At 39.1% G+C, this 18,651-nt stretch overlaps 1 protein-coding gene across 7 annotated transcripts in view; it reads left to right on the top strand.

Annotated features, from left to right (window-relative positions):
- BRD1 (bromodomain containing 1) overlaps positions 1-18,651 on the top strand; it is a 66,878-nt gene that overhangs the window by 4,344 nt on the left and 43,883 nt on the right. For 4 of the 7 annotated variants that reach the window (XM_085568965.1, XM_085568969.1, XM_085568968.1 and 1 more), the window contains one exon: positions 10,227-11,607. In XM_085568965.1, coding sequence (XP_085425091.1) covers positions 10,227-11,607 — 1,381 coding nt within the window. Of the gene's footprint in view, positions 1-5,852; positions 6,118-6,635; positions 6,940-6,970; positions 9,303-10,226; positions 11,608-18,651 lie in introns of those variants that run through there. The other 3 variants (XM_021555230.3, XM_085568967.1, XM_085568966.1) reach the window with 3 other exon arrangements.

Here is an 18,651-nt window from a genome sequence, read left to right as displayed (position 1 = left end):
CACATTCTTGTAGTCCCTCCCCATATAAACGCCGAGGCAAGGTTTTAATTCTGAATGAGCCGTCTGTTTTTTGATTTCTTCTGTGACAAATGACTAGGGATTCTAACAGTTGAACTTCCTCCATTGCAAACCATCTTAATCAGCTGCAGACCAGGTTTGTCCTCTAGAATGAATGAGGAAGAGGTAGTAAAGTAATTAAGACTGGATTTGGCTCTCATTACTAATTGATTTTTAACTTAATTATACTAAGGCTGAAGTATTAACTCATTGTAAACATTGGAGATTGCTTCTTAGAGATATGTGTTTGTGAGTGAGCTAACTAGGAAAAGAACTCTCAGAGCTTATACCTAATCTCATGTTACATTTGCAAGTTTTTAAACTGACACCGGAGGAGTTGAGAATAGCGAAGTCACTCTAAGGGTTTCAACAAATAAATAAACTTTATGTATAATTAAATGTTATGAAGGCAGTGAGCAACCTGTCTTTGCTTGGATGAATGCTGTGTAGAGAATCCTTTCCAGTGCAGAGGAAAGGATCAGGAAGTAGGCAAGGGAGACAGCGGCAATGTATTTGCATAATATTGTTTGCATGGGTTATGCTATCTTAAGAAGTTACTTCATTTATCACAAACTTGGGTATCTTCTGAAACCCAAACCTGATCAGGATTGTATTTCTCAAAAACCACAGATTGTATTTCTCAAAATAATTGTGTATCAATACAGGTATGGAGCACACTTTGTTTTCTCTTGGTTATGGCTGCATTTGACAAAATTGTTCATTTCAAATAGGTCCTTTTTTTTGTGTTAACTTTCTATAAATTCTGTCTTATATCTGCTACTGAGATTTCCTCAGTGTGTCTTGCGAAAAAAGAGGTCAAAATCCAATGTAGATTGTTTAGCCACACTGTTTTGTAATTCTTTGCTGTGCAAGTATGATATTTTTAGAACTTTTTGCATAGCAATTACTGTTTTGTTTTTTGATTTCTAACCATTACCACTGACGTTGTCTTTGCCCATAACTTGGCTCAGTTAGTTATGCTGAATGAATTGACAGGCACTCCAATTCTAAACATGCAGCTGCTTTTGTAAGCTAACCTAATGATGGCTTAAAACTGGAGATGCTGAAGGGGCACTCCCAAATCCTGGATTTACTTTACTGCTGCCCTCTTGTGCTGGTAATCATTTTCATCTGATCATGCAGGGAGGCACTCCTGGGAGCTAAAGAGAAAATTGGTGATTTGTTTATGAAGGGGTTGTTCTGATGGTAGTTATCCTGTGGCAGGAATAGCTTCCCACAAAGACCTTTGCAGGGGGAGTTACTATGCAGAACATAATAAAGGTGCCAAACTGTAAACACTAGGATTTGAATAATTGATACTGAAGAGACAATGATGGAAGAGAAGCAGATTATTCTCTTGATTATGGCTCTGTCTACTCTTTTGGAAACAGCAATATCATTATACATGAGTGCCAATAGTTCTGTTCCAAGGTTTTGTTCTTGATAAAATAGTCTTGAAACTAGTAGATGGTAGTTTTGCTGTTTGGCAGACCTACAGGTCATTACACAGGCAAGCTCTGTCCTTGTGTTGCAGCATGATGTAATTTGTGTGTGGTTTTTTGTTTTGTATTATTGAAGCATAGCTTACATATGTTTTCATGTATAGCCTAATCATGAAGTTTGTTTTTGCATCTTTGCAGTGTCCAGAGGAGTGAGGTCATTCCCCACCTTCCACCATGCAACAGTTATGAGCACATATTGTAGAGAGCATCTTAAAATTGCAAAATCCTAAAGGTACATGATGTTAAAGGATTCAGAATAGTGGATAAGTAAAGCAGGCAGTATTTGCTGTCAATTGTATATCTCAGCAAATTACTTGGTGTATCTCTCTGTCAGCAAGTGACAGGATACATACCTCTTCTTGCAGTAGGTGACTCCAAGCAGTAGCTCCAACAAATGCTTAAATGGAAATGGGATAAGGGCCTTTGCATAACAGCTTTACTACTTGAAGACCACTCTGTCAAATGATCTTCTAGCTTATCTATAGATAACATTCCATAGGACTGCTCAGCAGATGCAGCTTACAAAGGTATTTCTTTGCAAGCACCCTGATCAAGTTTGACTTCTGGTGGAGCTCTGATGATAAAACGTCTCTGGACCTTCATCAGTACCATAAAAGGCACTGACACAGCTCCCAGTCTGTTTTTAAACTTGTGTTTTGGTGAAGACTGTTCATTTGGATCGTTTGTTCTGAAGGGTCAGACTAAAGGGTCTTAACAATTCATAAACAAAGAACCACTTTGGCTGTGAGAATGAGAAAGGTGATATGTGTAGGAAGTAAGAGTTACTGAGGCTGTAAGAAACAAAACATCCTTGATTCCATAACAGTTGGTGAACATACATTGTCATCATACAGCTAAAACATCCAGATCAGAGGAGTGAGAAGGAAAGTCCAGACAAATCTTCCTAACTACAGATCAAGGAATATATTCAGTAAACAAGTAGGAGTAAAATGGATACTTCTTTCATATATTTGAAGCTAAAAATTTGATCTTCCTTCTGGTCATCCAGGACTCAGTCTAGTATGATGTACCAATCTTTCTTACAAGATATCAGTAATAACTAGAAGATGGATCAGTGATCATGTGTATTTTCCTGTAAATACAAAAATTTGCAGATCACCCAGAAGATGCAGAGTGATCCTGCACCACCACCCAACAGACTGAAAATAAACAGCTGAAATTCTGTGAGCACACTGCTATAATATGTCTATTGATAAGATTACTACATCTTTTCCACAGTGAATGCCGTTCTGGCTTCCATGAGGTTTGGGAACAACCTTTCTTTTGTGAACTTGCAAAGTCATGCCTGAAAGTATTCTACCAGTGGCACATACCATCACTGATGAAGTAAGTGAGATCTAAAAGCATTCCCATGTAGGATGAGAGGACCATGGTCATGTTGTGTCATAGATGAGTGTGAAGGTGTAAATTGTATAATGGATAAGCCAAACTTGAAAACTTACTGGTGATACATTACCTTAGGGCATCATATGGAAATATCACATTCAAGGTTAGGCAGATTTGTCATCATGATAGGAAGAAGACCCACACGGGTATGTTATGGCAGTCCAAAACCTTTCTCGAAATGCAGATTGTTGCAGGTTCTAAGGAGCGGGCATGAGTTCTGATTCCTTCTGGTCTTTTCAGCAGATAGCTGTCTGGGCCAGGAGAGGGATACAAAGTTGCATCCAAAGTAGGTCATTACCTCTGCAAGTATTTATTGCTGCAGTGACTGTTGTGTTGACTTGTATTAATCTGTGAAACAAAGGTGATACACTTTAGAAACATAGAAATGTGTCTCATGAAGTTTGATTCTACAAGAAAATAGAGGAGGATGCTGGGGCAGATAAATAGCAATTGTGTTTCTTTATGTGGTTTTTCTTGCAGTGATTCTGTTGAGAATTTGACAACTAGTGGAGGTGAAAGCTGGTAGGCAGAAGATAGACCTTCTGTGAAGTTTTCCATGCAGAGTGAGTCAGCATTGGCAACTTGTTTAACAGTTTGATCCTGCCAGGTAGGGGTGTGAGGATTCTGAAGAACTGGGACTAAAGCCCCTTGCACATGTTGAACTGGTGTGAAAAACAGTGGTGAGTGGTCTGTTGCCATCAAGCTAGAGATCAGAGGGCTTATTTTTAGCTTGAAATTGAACCATATGCTAGTAGTATTGTATTCTTTTGAGTAACCACATCTCACTTGTGAGGTGGAAAAGATGAAGGTAGCAGATCTTTTAGGTTGTAGGCACATGTGCTGGGGACTGGACAGATGTCCCAGACAATACTACATACTGCTCTGTTTTGAAATGCATAGGCTAATATACTAATAGTTAAAATGAAGAGATTGAGCATCCTGCTTTGGTAGCCTGTCATAAGGTCAATGAAATTATTTTGAAGTCTAAGATTCCTAATAGAGAGCTTTTTGTTGAGTGTGCCCTAATCTTTGTGCTGTTACTCTGAAATACCATATGAAGGAACAACATGAGGTCTGTGTCCTAGCCTGGACACTCCAGAACAAAAACTCAACATACCACCTTCTTAATGAGAGTAATTGGAAGAATCTAGAAGAATGAGTTTAAATTACAGAAAAGTGGTCAAATGGTGGAAATACCAATGAGGAATACCCTGTTATCATAGGGATGCCTAAGGATGATGGAATGCTTAGTCCACCTGTCAGAAAAAAGAAACTGGAAAAAAGCCAGACTTGCTGTGTGTCAGACGCATTAGAATGTGGACACCATCAAAGTTTCTGTGGCAAACTTGTCTCCACTTAAAAAAGTATTTGTACAGCTGCAAAGCAAATACACGTGAATTATTGCTTAAAAGATAAACTGGCATATTTTCATATCATAATCTTAATAGGTTTTTGACAACATTATTTCTATTCATTTTTATACTCTGCACACTAATGTACATGATAAGGTATGGTATGATATCCCTCTTTAATATGTTTCTATCACAGGTTGAATTCCAGTGCAACAACACTAACTTATATCAGCATGTTGTAAGACTTCTGAGACTGCTGACAGGATCACTAAAACAATTTAACTGGAGAGTAGTTCCTCACAGCCAAGTACACAAATGACCAGATGGCCTCCATAGTTTGTACAAACTTTCTTGTATTGGAAGCTGAAGGTACTTTATGTGTCTGTGCCTAAGGATTTATATCTACACTGAGCAAACTGCACAAGTGTTAGCTGCTTTAATAGCTTCTGTTTTGTTCAGAGATCAGTGTGCTAAATGGTCCCTGAGGAGGATAAAAAGAATTTGGAAAGTACTTTTCATATTCGACAAGATTTCCAGCCTAGTTGCTTAAACTCTCTGGACTTCAATTAACTTTCTACAAGTAATAACATATGTATCTATTTCTGATTCCCTAGTCATATATTAATTGTAGGACCTACTGGTTTTTGAGGCAAGGAAACCTCTTACTACTAGAGAAAACAAAAATGAATGGGTAAGTTGTTTTTCAGCAATTTAGCTGAGTGGATGCTAAATACTGATGGGTAAAAAGAATCACACCTACTCTCAATCACTTGTTTTTTACTATATGCTTGCTTTGGATGATCAGCACAGGCAAGTGTTTGTGTTAGGCAGGGCCAGCTAAACCTTGTTTTCTAAGGATGTGGGTGCAGCTGCCTTGCAGAAATGTATTGCAGTAAAACCCTCCAGTTCTCAGATATGGCTGTAATGGCTGTCTAAAAATAATACCTAACAAAGGGTGTCCTTTGCAGGGGAAGCCAGAAATAACCTTCTTTTTCTCTGTCAAAATGTAAGGCTAATATCAGTTCATCTACAAGCAGCAGTTTGACCCAGAGACCACGAAGGAGCTTACTTTCAGCATAAGGAATCTTGAGCTTGGACTTCCCCCCCAAAGAGATAATAAATACCACTCGCTTCAACTTTCTAGCCTCGGTTTTGTAACGAGTCCCGTCCCGCCTCCATCCGTTCCCTGGCCCCCGCGCCGGGCCGTTCGAACGTTGTACCAGGGACGCTCGGCGGGTTCGGGCTCGGGCCCGGCCGGTCCAGGCGGGAGCGCAGCGGTCGTGGGACCGGCGCGTTCCCGCCCCGAGCGCGGCCGGTGCCGGCCGCGGCCGCGGGGAGCGGCGGCGCGCAAGGCCCCGCCCCGCGGCGGCGGGAGCGGCGGGGCTGGGCGGCGCCTGGCGCCCGCACGTCCCTTCCCTCCTCGCTCGCTCCCTCCCTCCCGCCCGCCTCTCCTCCTCCCCCCCGTCGGCGCAGCGCTGTGGTGAAGCCGCATTGTTTGTGCCGCGGGGGGAGGGGAGCCGCTCAGCCCCGGGAGCCGAGCGCCGAGCCCGCAGCCGGACAGCGACGCGCGCCGCGCCTCACGAATGCGCCGCGCCCGGCGGCAGCAGCAGCCCCGCACCCAGCGCCGGGTGACCGCCGCGGGCAGCGCGGCCCTCGTAGCGCCCGCTCGGCCGCCCGCGGCTGCCGGACGCGGGGCCAGGCGGCAGCACCGGCGGGGCCTCCGCCATTAACCCGGCCGAGCGTCGGCCGCAGCGGCGGAGCGGGAGGTCTGTCAGCCGCTCCTCGGCGGCTCCCACAGCGTGAGTACGGCCGGGTTGGGCGGCGGGGACCCGCGGGCGGGGGCTACGGGGCCGGGAGCCGGCGGGTCTCGCCGCAGCGGGACGGGAGAGCGGCACGGGGGCAAGAGCAGGGCGGACTGGGCACGGCAGCCCGCGGGGGAGGGCAGCGGCGGGCGGGCGGGGAGCGAGGCGAGCGCGGCGGTCTGGGGGAGGGAGGGAGGGCGCCGCTGGAGCTGTTTTGTCAGCCGCCATATTTGTGGGCCGAGTATTTTCGCGGCGGGAGGGAGTGACTGTTGGGAAGGGCTGGAGATGATGGGCCCGGGCAGGAACCATCCTGCCGGGGGCCGGGAGGGGGGAGCGCCGCGCCGGGCAGGAACCATCGGCGCGAGGGGAGGCAGCGCGCTGGAGGCTCCCTGGGCGTGGGCAGGAAGTGTTGGCGCGGCAGGGGCGGGCCGGGGGCGTGGGCAGCGCGCGCGGGAGGCAGGATTCCGGGATGCTGCGGGAGCTGGCGGCCCTGCGCTCTTTCCGCCGGGCCGGCACAGAACGGCTCTGGTGCTCCCGCGTGGCTTGGCCGTGCCCGCGCACCTTCGCTGGGCTCCGTGAGCCGCTCTGGGCCGTGCCCCGGGGAATCGCTCCTGCTGCGCGGCTGAAGCGGCGGGTGCTGTCCGCCCAGTGTGCGTGTAAGCACTGTTTGCTTACCGTCCCCCATTGTCTAGGACTGAAGAGTATTCCCGTGTCTTTCTCTTTTTAATGGTCTACACGAAAGTGCCATTGAGAGTGCAATTCCCTAGTCCATTGAGCAGGAATCCAGGGACTAAAGACAGCTATTTGAAGAGAAGGAAGGTAACTAGGGCAGATATTGTAATTTAGAAGTATGTGGTACTGTACTTTTCGTGTTGATTTTAGCTATCCTACACCTTGATAAATAGATTTTTGTTGTTGTTGTTTTTACCTCACACCATGTATTTCACAGAAACGGCTATTTCCATGTACTTCTGTTTATGGGGAGGAAAAACGTCTGCTGGCGATTTCCTTCCCAAGTAGCTGATGCAATTCTAGGACATAAGAGCTGTGGATAACTTCCCTGGTTTATATCCCGCAGTCTTTGTGGCCAGGACAGTGCTAACAGAGGTGCATTAAAATAATTTTGTGTGCAGTTAGTGCAGTATCTTTGTGGTCATTGAATGGAAACTTGTCTTAGTTTACACTTCTAATTTACATCTTAGTCCTCATTCCTATTGATCTACAGGATACTGGGAAGAGGGGTGGGAGTAGAAGGGAGAAATGCCAGCTGATAATTGCCTAGGAAAAGCAAACCAGTTGTGGGTCATGAATTTGCTGTGCAGAACTCTGGTCTTCGTCCGGAGTATTTCTAGAACATTTGCAAACACAGAAGAATTTTGGAGAAACAAAACACTGCTTTGGCCTCTGGGGCATTTAAGTTTTTCACGCTAAATTTGCATGAAATTCAGCCTGAGTAATACCAGTTTTGATTCTGTGTGCATTACATTGTATTTTTAGGGTATCCATTCTATGTTTGAGAGTGTAACTTCCTACCTAAGTCTGCTGTATTTACTGTTGAGTATTACAATATACTTAGGTGTTAGCTCAATATTTTTTTTATCTGTCTGGTTTATACAATTCACTTGACTTTTGCAACAGCTGTCCTAAATCTTTAAGCAAGATTAAAGATCTTGTGCTTTTGAGTATTTTCTTCCTATTTTTAATTCCTGCCTGAAGCCATACTTGAGAATCTTGGGAACAGAGTGGAGTGGAGAGCTTGGAAACATAGCATTAATGTGTTTTTCTGTGGTACTGGGCTAAGGTAGTATGGACAAGTTACACATGTGTTTGATTTCTGAAGGTCACCTCTCATCCCTCCCTCTGCATATTCTCTGAAACAGTCTTCATTCTCAGGAGCCACTACTAACAGATACACAACCAGCTAAAACATAGGAAGGGACATTAAAAATACCAAAGCAGGCTTTTGCATCTGGACAGAATTGAAATGCAATTATATGAGGTAAACATGCTGTAAACCATGTTTCTTGATTGACAAGTAAACTGAGTCCATTCTGATCTGTAAAAAGTTGCTGTGCACAGACACATCAGTGTGTTTTAGCTGAAGAATCCATCATTAATTGTTCACAATAACAGAAATCAGGGCCATTGTAATACATTTCATTTATGAAATCTGTATTGAAACTGGGAATTAATTTTTAGTTTTGGTTAAATTCCTGGTATGTTTTAGTGGTCAGACCTTCTTTGGCAGTCAGTATTAGTTGTTTAAACCGTTTTCCGTGGTTAAGAAACTAATATGATTGAATCCTGTGTTGTTTTAGAGAATTTAATTATTAAAGGCTTCTTCCAAAGTTGTTCGAAGAAATGGAGCATTTTGTATTTTTCTGTGGTTTATAAAGAGCAAAGATCTGTTATGATTAAACACTGACTGTTTTCTGGCTGTATGGTACTGAAACAAGTAGTAAGGGTTAAGAATGAGTTGTGCAAAAATTATGAGAAGCACAATTCTCATGTTAATAATAACACTAGCTTAGATTATGAAAACAGATTCTGTTTCTGAGAGCAGACGGATCAGAGCCTTTCAGGAACTAGTCTTAGGGTTAGTTGCCTGAGTGATCTAGTAGTCTTCTGTGAAAGGAATTCCTCCAGTACTTTGAGACCTTTAGAAATTGGCATCTTAGACTTAAGCAAAAGGAGCAAGCCAGCATGGAGTAATTCATGCAGTTAGTTGTTCAGTGCTTGCTGTTTTCTTCCTGAAACAGGTATACTGGTCATTCACAGTAGTTGTGTTTTGATTTCTCTATTTCTCTACTATTTTGGCAATACATGCTAACACTAGTTGCGTTATAGTGAGCAGCCCTGACCCAAAATGCGGAGTTGAAATGGTGAGGCTCTAATAACACTTTAGGCAGTGATTAAAGATCAAGGATTTTTTATGTAGCTGATGTTGAATGATGCTATTTATTAATGATTTATTTAGAAGAAGGAAGGAGTGGAATAGAATTTTAGACTTGACAATGTCAGTCAGGTTTATAATATTTTCAACCCTTACAGGAGAAAAGCCCCACCCAGTGTGAAGATGTCAAAAGACATGAGTATATATGGACACTTCTAACTTAGAAGTTTTGTGACCATCCTAGTCATGGGGCTTTGGAGTGGGGGAGAGAAAGCTATATTTTTGTATGGTATGTGATTTTTTGCAGTAGGTTGTAAACTTAAAAATGGTTTTAAAGAGCTTGGGACTGCATTTATAAATAAGAAGATTTGTATCTATCAGCAGTTGATTTGAGAACAGCTCCTGAAGATTCTGTTGAAGGAGAAGGCTGTGTGTACTTAAAAGCAGGGAACATGTTTTGGCTCTAAGTCAAATCTGCTTTACAGGTGAAATATTTACTAGTTGCAGTCCATAATGCACCACATTGGGCACTAAGAGTTCTGTCATGTTCTTGTCATGTTGTGAAGAATAATGGGCTCACTAAGGATTGAGGAAAGTAAAAAAAAGTATATCGCTGTCAAATTGCCCACTTGCCAAATGTGGAAGTTTGTGTGCTTTTCTAATTTTTAAATATAGCTATTGTAGTTGAAATGATAACATGAGAGTGTTTCAAATTGCACGGGAAAAAATTCAGAGAAAACTTTTCTTTCACAATTGCATTAATATTTTTGAGGAGAGGTCTAGAGGACATAATCTGTAACTTACAAAAATTTTCAAACTGCTGGCACCCCTAAGGTGTTAAGTATTGTATTAAAGGTTTTCTTACCAGGTAACAAATGCATTTTTATTTAATCTGTGACACTTATGAAATGTTTTTGTTCTCATGCAGTGGTCTTGCCAACAGTGCTTCTAGAGGGTTTCTAGCAAGGATTTTGTATAACTGCTTACTCAGAGAAGCTGTTATTGAGAAGATCTATTGATCTTCAGGTTAAACTTGTACAAAACTGAGCAATCATATTGAGTAAGAGTGACAGGCTTTTGGTTTTGTTTACTTTTAGTTAAATATATGCATAGAGGGCTGTAGAACTGACGTTTTTTTCACTTACTACAGTAAAACTAATATTTCAATACGATTATTTGGAGTTCATAATATTAACTGTTGCTCTGATTTTAGGTAAACATTACCAAATGAGGAGAAAAGGAAGATGCCATCGAGTATCGGCAGCAAGGCATTCTTCTTCCCCATGCAGTATTAAGCACTCCCCGACACGAGAAACCTTGACATATGCTCAAGCTCAAAGGATGGTTGAAATAGAAATTGAAGGTCGCCTGCATAGGATCAGTATCTTTGATCCTTTAGAAATTATATTAGAAGATGATCTTACTGCCCAGGAGATGAGTGAATGCAACAGCAATAAAGAAAATAGTGAAAGACCACCAGTTTGTCTAAGAAGCAAACGCCATAAAAATAACAAAGTGAAAAAGAAAAATGAAGCTCTTCCGAGCTCACATGGTGTACCTGCTACAACAGCTCCGCTTCCAGAACCAAAAGTACGGATTGTTGAATACAGTCCCCCTTCGGCTCCTCGGAGACCTCCCATTTATTACAAATTCATTGAGAAGTCAGCAGAAGAACTTGATAATGAAGTTGAGTATGACATGGATGAAGAAGATTATGCGTGGTTAGAATTGATAAATGATAAGCGGAAAAGTGATGGAGTGTCAGTTGTTTCCCAAAATATGTTTGAATTCCTTATGGATAGGTTTGAAAAAGAGTCTTATTGTGAGAACCAAAAACAGGGTGATCATCAGTCTTTAATTGATGAAGATGCAGTGTGTTGTATATGCATGGATGGTGAATGTCAGAATAGCAATGTGATCCTGTTTTGTGATATGTGTAATTTAGCAGTACATCAGGAATGCTATGGGGTGCCATATATACCCGAGGGCCAGTGGCTCTGCAGACACTGTTTGCAGTCCCGCTCTCGGCCTGTAGACTGTGTGCTGTGCCCAAACAAGGGAGGTGCCTTTAAAAAGACAGATGATGATCGTTGGGGACACGTGGTGTGTGCTCTGTGGATTCCAGAAGTTGGATTTGCCAATACGGTTTTTATTGAGCCAATTGATGGTGTCAGGAACATTCCCCCAGCCAGATGGAAGTTAACATGCTACCTCTGTAAACAGAAAGGTGTTGGTGCCTGCATCCAGTGCCACAAAGCAAACTGCTATACTGCATTCCATGTGACGTGTGCTCAAAAGGCTGGTCTATATATGAAAATGGAACCTGTGAAAGAACTAACTGGCAGTGGAACAACGTTCTCTGTGAAAAAGACTGCCTATTGCGATGTACATACTCCACCAGGTTGCACACGGAGACCGCTCAATATTTATGGAGAAGCTGAAATCAAAAACGGTGTTTGTAGAAAGGAGGGATCAGTCAGAACTGCTAGGTCTACATCAAAAATCAGGAAAAAGACAAAGAAAGCCAAGAAAGCAGTGGCTGAACCCTGTACAGTTATGCCAACAGTATCTGCTCCTTATATCCCCCCTCAGAGGTAAGCAAACCATCAAAATGTGAGAAACCTTTATTTAATCTATTTAATTTTCAACAAGTGCTTTTAGATGACATCTTGAAGTTTTTGTACATTTTTTTACCTACTTTCTTTAAAGACCTTTTTCAGAGGACTACTCTTAATTATGTGCATTGTGCTTCTTTGGAGTTGCATTATAAATGCAGTAACTTCCTCAGAGAAATTACTAAGTGATCAGGTGATCTGTCTTGTCCTCAAAACATTTGGTTTGCGTTTTTTAGTTTGGGTCAGACTAAGTTATGTTGTATGTTCATTTGTCATTCACTGTACTTCTAAGAATTAACCACTGATTTTGGAATAGTAGCTGCAGTTGTTCTTCATATTAAGGAAAGAAGCCAGGCTCAAAGTTAACTTTATTTGTAATTTTGGATTCTGAGCTTCTTTTTCTAATTTTAAGAGATCCAAAATTAAAATTACAATTGTCTATGTAAGTTTTAAATCTTGTTAATCTCACATAAATTAAGAATAAACTTGTCGTGTAATATCTATGTAAGTTTTACAAAAAACCTTCAAGGATGTGTTTTCATTGTGTAGCAGAATAACTTCTCCAGAGGTGTTTCATAAATTTATGTTTGTATGTTTACAACAGCAATATATTTGTTTACTTCTTGATCTAAATTCTTACTAATTTAAGAGCAGTAGTTTGGAAGGTTTCTCAAACAAGCACCAGTTCCGTGTCCAGGCTCATTTCCTGTCCTGTGACCGGACTCTGAATGCACAGAAGTGAGGGCTTTTAATATAATATGATGCCTTTTAAATAGCTGACTCACAAGTCTCAGGTAGTGAGCAATTTAAGCTGATTAAATTAATCTAAATAAATACATGTTTAGAGACTGCAGTTCTTTCCTGTAGTAGTTTTTGTTAATGTAAGAAGCTACTTAGTGACTGACTTCGACAAACAGCCTTCAGCTCCCATGTGATGTTTACAAACTACTGATTGATTACTCTGTTCTGTGTTAGGATTGGCTTTGTAAAATAATTTTTTTGTTTAGTGGTGCACTGTAGAAAAACTTTAGTTGACAGTAGGCAACTAATACTGCTGTTTAAACAGGAACTACTGTCCATGGAAGGGGAAAGTTGGTGTAAAATAATTCGGGTTTGTCTTAATTAGGACAATCCCAATTGATAGTGTAGTGTGTTTTTGTTTTGCTTTTTTTAGGACACTGTAAGAAAGAACATGAACTAAGAGTTGAAGATTAGAAAGTATGTTCTCAGTTGTGCCTCTGGCAGCTCATTCCATTGGCAATTTTTAAAAAAGCCAGACCCTAAAAAGATGCTATCATCGGATGGCTTCTTTTTCAAATAGTCATTAGATGCCAGGACAAAAATACGAAGACATTTTATTCTTCCTTTTTTTTTTCATGTTAATGATTGACTTTCTTTTCAAGACTACAGAGAAATTCAGCTTTCTTCTATTTATGCATTTCTTCATATTTCTAGAAACAAGTGTACTTCCTATACTGTATGTCATAGGTCTAAAAAGTGCACAATTTAAAGGTATTTTAAAGTTGAGCTTTATTATAAATTGCTTGTCTTTGGCTGAGGGGGACACTTGCCTAAGTGCTCTTTGTAATGTGAACATGTTCTGTCCTAAAAAACTGATCCCTGAATTAAAAGTGAAACAAATGAGCATATTAAAAGGAGTAGTGATTGCATAAGATAGGAGACTGCAGACCCAAATCTCTAGTTTTAGAAATAAAGTTGTCAAGTTTTCTTTGGTTGTTCTTCAATTTTTGTCTGTTTAGGAAACATTCTTGTGTTTCTGTAGGAATTAAGTACATACCCATAAAGTACTAAAAAGTTATTTGGATCATTTCGCAGTAGTCTTCATTTATATTATTCTTTTCTCTCATCTGTTTTTTAAATACTCGTTTTTTTTACTCTTTTTTTACCCTTAGAGCTGAAGTATGGTTTTTCAGAGGAAAAGCAAATAAGCTATTTCAGTTACTAGAGAATAAATATATACACTCAGTGTTTAAACACTAGTGCTTTTTTATCTGAGGAATTTAATTTTAGTATGTTTTCAACATCTATGGAAATAGAGGCACAAGTAGAGATGCTTGGTTTAGATTGCTTTCCTGATACCTAGGCTGTATGTCTCCTCAGCATATTGCTTGCTCTTCAGAGTTTGTAGTTGGAAGAGTGTACAAATATGAGGAAAGTACGTGCTGGATGCAGCCCCTGAGTACATCTAGTGAAGCTTGAGGAAAACCATCTTGCAATTTATGTTCAGTTTAAGGAGAAGGATTTGTATCTTTTCTGGATAGTGAGAGTATACGAACAACTGAGCATTTTAGTAACACAGTTTTTAGTAATTCTATTTTCTAAAACAATTCAGGATATTCTAAAGATTGGGTGTAAAACAGCATACCTCATAATTTCTACACAACTTTTATAGCTTATGAATTTCTGGATCAGCTTTCCTTAGGTCCGGTTTCTATGCTACTGCCTTGAATTACTTCGACCATAATTTCTTACACAGGTGTCACACTCTAAGCTTTTTGCAGTTAAATTATATACATAGTGTCATTCTCTAGGTCATTTATAATCTAATGGCATGGTCTCTCAGACTTTCGTCTATGAACTACTGATTTAGGGGTGCAGATCTAAGTTACTAACCATTGATGATAGGTAATAAACGCTTACCTCCCCTGCCTCCTTCTTTTTTCTCTTTTTTGGTAATTTATTTTTAATGATGGGCCTATATCTGTCCTGTTGCCTAGGTATTTTAGAAAGTCTATACCTGAGTATCTACTTCCAAAGGTGCGGTAATTCATCTTGGAGCCTTAAGGTGGTTTCATTTTTCAGTGCTGTCAATGCTGACTTGTAACTTGCTTAGCACTTGTAATAATGTATGGGACTACCAGGGAACTCTTATGCATGGAGGATGTATGTGAGACCTGGCTATAGAGATGTGTTGTTTCTTTACTTGGAAATTCCATTCAGTTCTTATTGAAATACCAACCTTGAACATAGTGGCTTACACTGTTCATACTCTAGCACTTTTTTTTGCCTGTTTTTGGTGGGCTTTTTCATTTGTTTGTTTGTTGTTTTTTTTGTGGTTTTTTTTTTTTTGATTGTTTAAAGGTAGAAATGAGGATCATCTAAAAGTTGTGTTCCTGGGAAGTGCCAGAGCAGGTGTGCTGTGTAGGGAGGAGAGTGGGAAAGGACGCACTAAAACTTTCTACTGTATGGGAGGGACAAGACAGTACCTGCTCCTCTTGGCACATGGTAGTCAAAAAGTCGCTTCCGACTGCCACCAGCGAGTTTGGCTGAAGAAAATGGCAAATTTGTTCTTGAAGTATAGTATATGCCACTAGGATTGTGTAATGGTTGAATTGTTCTTAGTAGAGAGATTTCCCCACCACAAAAAAAAAAAAAAAAAAAAAAAAACCCAAAAAAAAACTAGAAGGATTTTGTTTAGACTGCAGGTTCAGAATTTTCAAGTACAGGAAATCCTAATTTTTAGGGTTGTTTTGGCAATCTAAATCCAGCTGCTTCTCTTTGTCAGTTATCTTGCACTAACTGTGCTCAATTTCTTGTGTGTTGTTTTGTTTTTTTTTTTTTTTTTTAAATTTGATGCTGCTCGTCCTTTGTAACTCTTAACCTTTTTCAGCAAACAGGATGGGTAGGTGAAACAGAAGTGTTATAATGTTAACTGGGAAAACTACATTGTTTCTCTTAGTTTTGAATGCTTGATTCTCTAGTACAAATAGCATTGTTTTTGTGTAGCCTCTTGATCTCATGTGTCAAAGAGGCATTTAAAAATGCTTGCTTGTTAGCCAGTGTCAATATTCACATTATTTAAAAATGCTGTGGGACTACAATATTGTCGCTGTATACTTGGAGGGAAATATAATGTGATATGAAATATTTCATCTTCAATGTTTTAAAAGTATACACTGAGATACAGTGTAATCTGCTTTATTAAAATGCCATTCGTGCACATACTGCTCTATTAAGTGGAGGCTGGCATTAAAATTATATAAATATTTGCTTTCATCTTTAGTTTCTCTTTCTGCAAACATGGCATGTTTGTTATGTCTTAAATAAAGAAAACATTTAAAATGCAATATCTGTATACAAAGTAAAGAATAAGTAAAAAAGTCCCACTTTTACTAGAAGTAGGAACACTGTATGTTGTTGCATAAAGTGTGTTGCATCTTAATGTTAAAAAACAATTATAAGATTATTATGACAGTAGGGTAAGTAATAGATGACAACTGAGAGCAAAAATTGCTGTGACTCTTACAAAAGCATTTTCAGCTCTTCTGATAGATCAGCATTTATGTGCCCCACCTTAACTGATTTCTTTATGTTGATCTTTGGTTTTATTAGGAGGAATACTGTGCCTGGTCGTAAGCTGGATTTCTGTTACTGTGTCTCAAGGCAAAACCAGTATTTCCTTTTGGTTTACCCAGTCTAGCTATCCTGAGCTGTCTTACCAAGTAATTATACATAGTCTTGTTGTCTTAACACAAGAATATTGATTGTCTCTGAAAGGAAGTCTGGACCAGAAAAATAAATAATAAACAGAAAGTGTTGAAATGCAGTATAAGGGGAAAGAACATTAACAAAGCCTTCAAGACACTGTTAGTCTGCATTCACAGATAATGCTCCTTATTCTTATATGTAACTAGTGGATTTCTTCTGGGGATTTTTTAAAAATGTTTTTTAGGGTACTCTGGTTTTTTTTTTTTTTTTAATGCATTCAGAAAGTTTTCAAGGTGGGGGAAAAGAACAAGAAATGTGGCTTAAAATTCAACATAAAAAAGCTGTTAAAAAATACTGCTGGGACCAGCATTGCAAAGAACTTGGAAGCTGAATAAATCCAGACCAATATCTGTTTAGCTCTTTATCCTTTAATATACATGTATGTATAATTTACAGAATTAATTTACAGTATGAAAATGCTTATTTTAATTCCAGGGGAGTAGGATGTAGGTTTGCCTTTTGACTGTACCTAATACTTGGATCATAGAATCACCTGAGGGGAATGCCAGAAGTCTTCAACTGATGTTGTTTATTGTCTTGTCACATTGTGAAACCTTTCTGTTTCATGTAGAAACTAATACTGATGTCATCCTTATCTCCTTGCTTAAATAAAAAAGTAATTTTCTCTAAATTAAAAAAGCTACTGTGGTGTCCATCAGTTTTGCCTCAGCAGTATTTAAAAAAAGTAAAGGTAACTTTAGAGCATTGTTTTGAAGCTAGTTCATCTTGAAACTGGTTGGCTTATTAAATAAGGATTAATTAATGCATTCAAAGAAGTGTAACTTATTTAGTAAATTGTAAAAGTAGATTTTGAGTAAAAATAATACATATTTTCTTTTATTTTATGTGTATAAGACCAAGAAGCTTAAAACAAATAATGTGTTACCTCTGTAAGGCATATCATTAATATTCTATGTGCTTTCTAAGGGGTTTGTTCCACAATGATTATATATGTGATAATGGTTAGGAAGACCAAGATCTGTATGATTTTGTTTTTCAGAACTTCTGAGTTTCACCATTTATGTGAAGTTCTATTCAGTTTTTTTTTTTGTGGCAAATAGAGGATGTTGTGATTTGAGCCATAGCAAAGCATCTAAAGAATGCATTGTCTCCTGGCAGTTTTTTTTTTATTCAATGATCAAGTTACAGAGTACACAAAAAATTTGAAGATAAATACTGAGCCTTCTTCTTATTACAGATCAAAATGTGATTTTTGATTAATACATCTCATATGAATTTAGCCTTTTGATACTAGATTTCAAAATCATGTGTGGTCATTATATATGTATAGGAACTGGCAGAAGTAAATCTGTGCATATGATTTTTCTGAGAAGAGATTTTTCCAGTGTGACAGGGTGGAGGGTTTTCATTGTTTGAGTTGGGTTTGGTTTTGTTTTTTTATTTTATTTATTATTTTGTGATTTTTTTCCTTATCCAAAGTTTTGAATTATCACAAACTCTAGGTGTTAGAATAGGAAGAAGATAACAGAATTAACTGAAATAACAATGTTTTCTTACCTCTTCAGTTCACTGTTCTACTTTTCCTGTCCAAACAAAATTTTACAAGCTGCTTGTTCATATAGAAAAATAGGGGATTCACAGTCATGTAAGCAAAAAAAAGTGCTTCCTACATGTGCATTCAAAATCAAATACTATTTAAATACCATAAATAAAATTTGAATTAAGAATAGGAATTCTGACTTCAGAATATGTATCCATAGATTAATATATATATATTAAATATATATTAAATATAACCTGTCCTAGGTTGAAAGTCTAATTAGATATATTAGATTTTCAATCTAGGAGAGGCAAATTCAGTAGCTGTACTTCTAAAACATAACAGTCCAAAAGGAATAAAACCTGCAAAGTAGTTCTAATTAAGAAAGTGTGTGTTTGTTGCATGTGGATTCTGCAGACTTGTGTTACAGAGATTTAAATTAGATATTTTTCAGTTTTTCCAGGATTTGATATGCATTCTGTTAGACATCTAGCATACTTCTGCTTGGTATTAAAGGAATATTATCCTTTTTCAAAAGGAAATAAAGACATGCAGATGGATTCTGATTTTTACATAGTTATTCATTTGCCTGTCTTGTCTTTCAAGTTGGTCAGAACAGTTTGAGGATTGTTTTTATTTTTAAGTTAATAAGTAATATAGTAAGCTTTATCTTTAATTGAGGAATAGGATAACAAAGTTAAAATAAAAGTGTATTGAAATAATACACTTTAAATAAAATAAAAGTGTATTGAAAGATGAGTTTTACAAACACCTTGATAAGCAGCTGCAGCCAAAGGTGTCCATGAGAGGAGTAGAGAGAGTTGATCTGTCCAGATGGGCATTCTGATCTTCAAAAACTGAAGTTTTTTGATATAAGGCTAGAAGGAATAGTTGGTAAGGCTCCAGAATTAATACCAATTCCCCAAATAAATTATTCCATAGCTTTTTATTCTAGTTTTTGCTAATTGTCTTCCAGTGAGTGTCATTGGAGTTGGTATAATTATCTGTAGTGA

This window comes from Lonchura striata, chromosome 1A (assembly GCF_050655825.1).
Source record: "Lonchura striata isolate lonStrDom1 chromosome 1A, ASM5065582v1, whole genome shotgun sequence".
NCBI classification, from domain to species: domain Eukaryota; kingdom Metazoa; phylum Chordata; class Aves; order Passeriformes; family Estrildidae; genus Lonchura; species Lonchura striata.
This window is presented reverse-complemented; position numbering and strand designations above follow the sequence as displayed.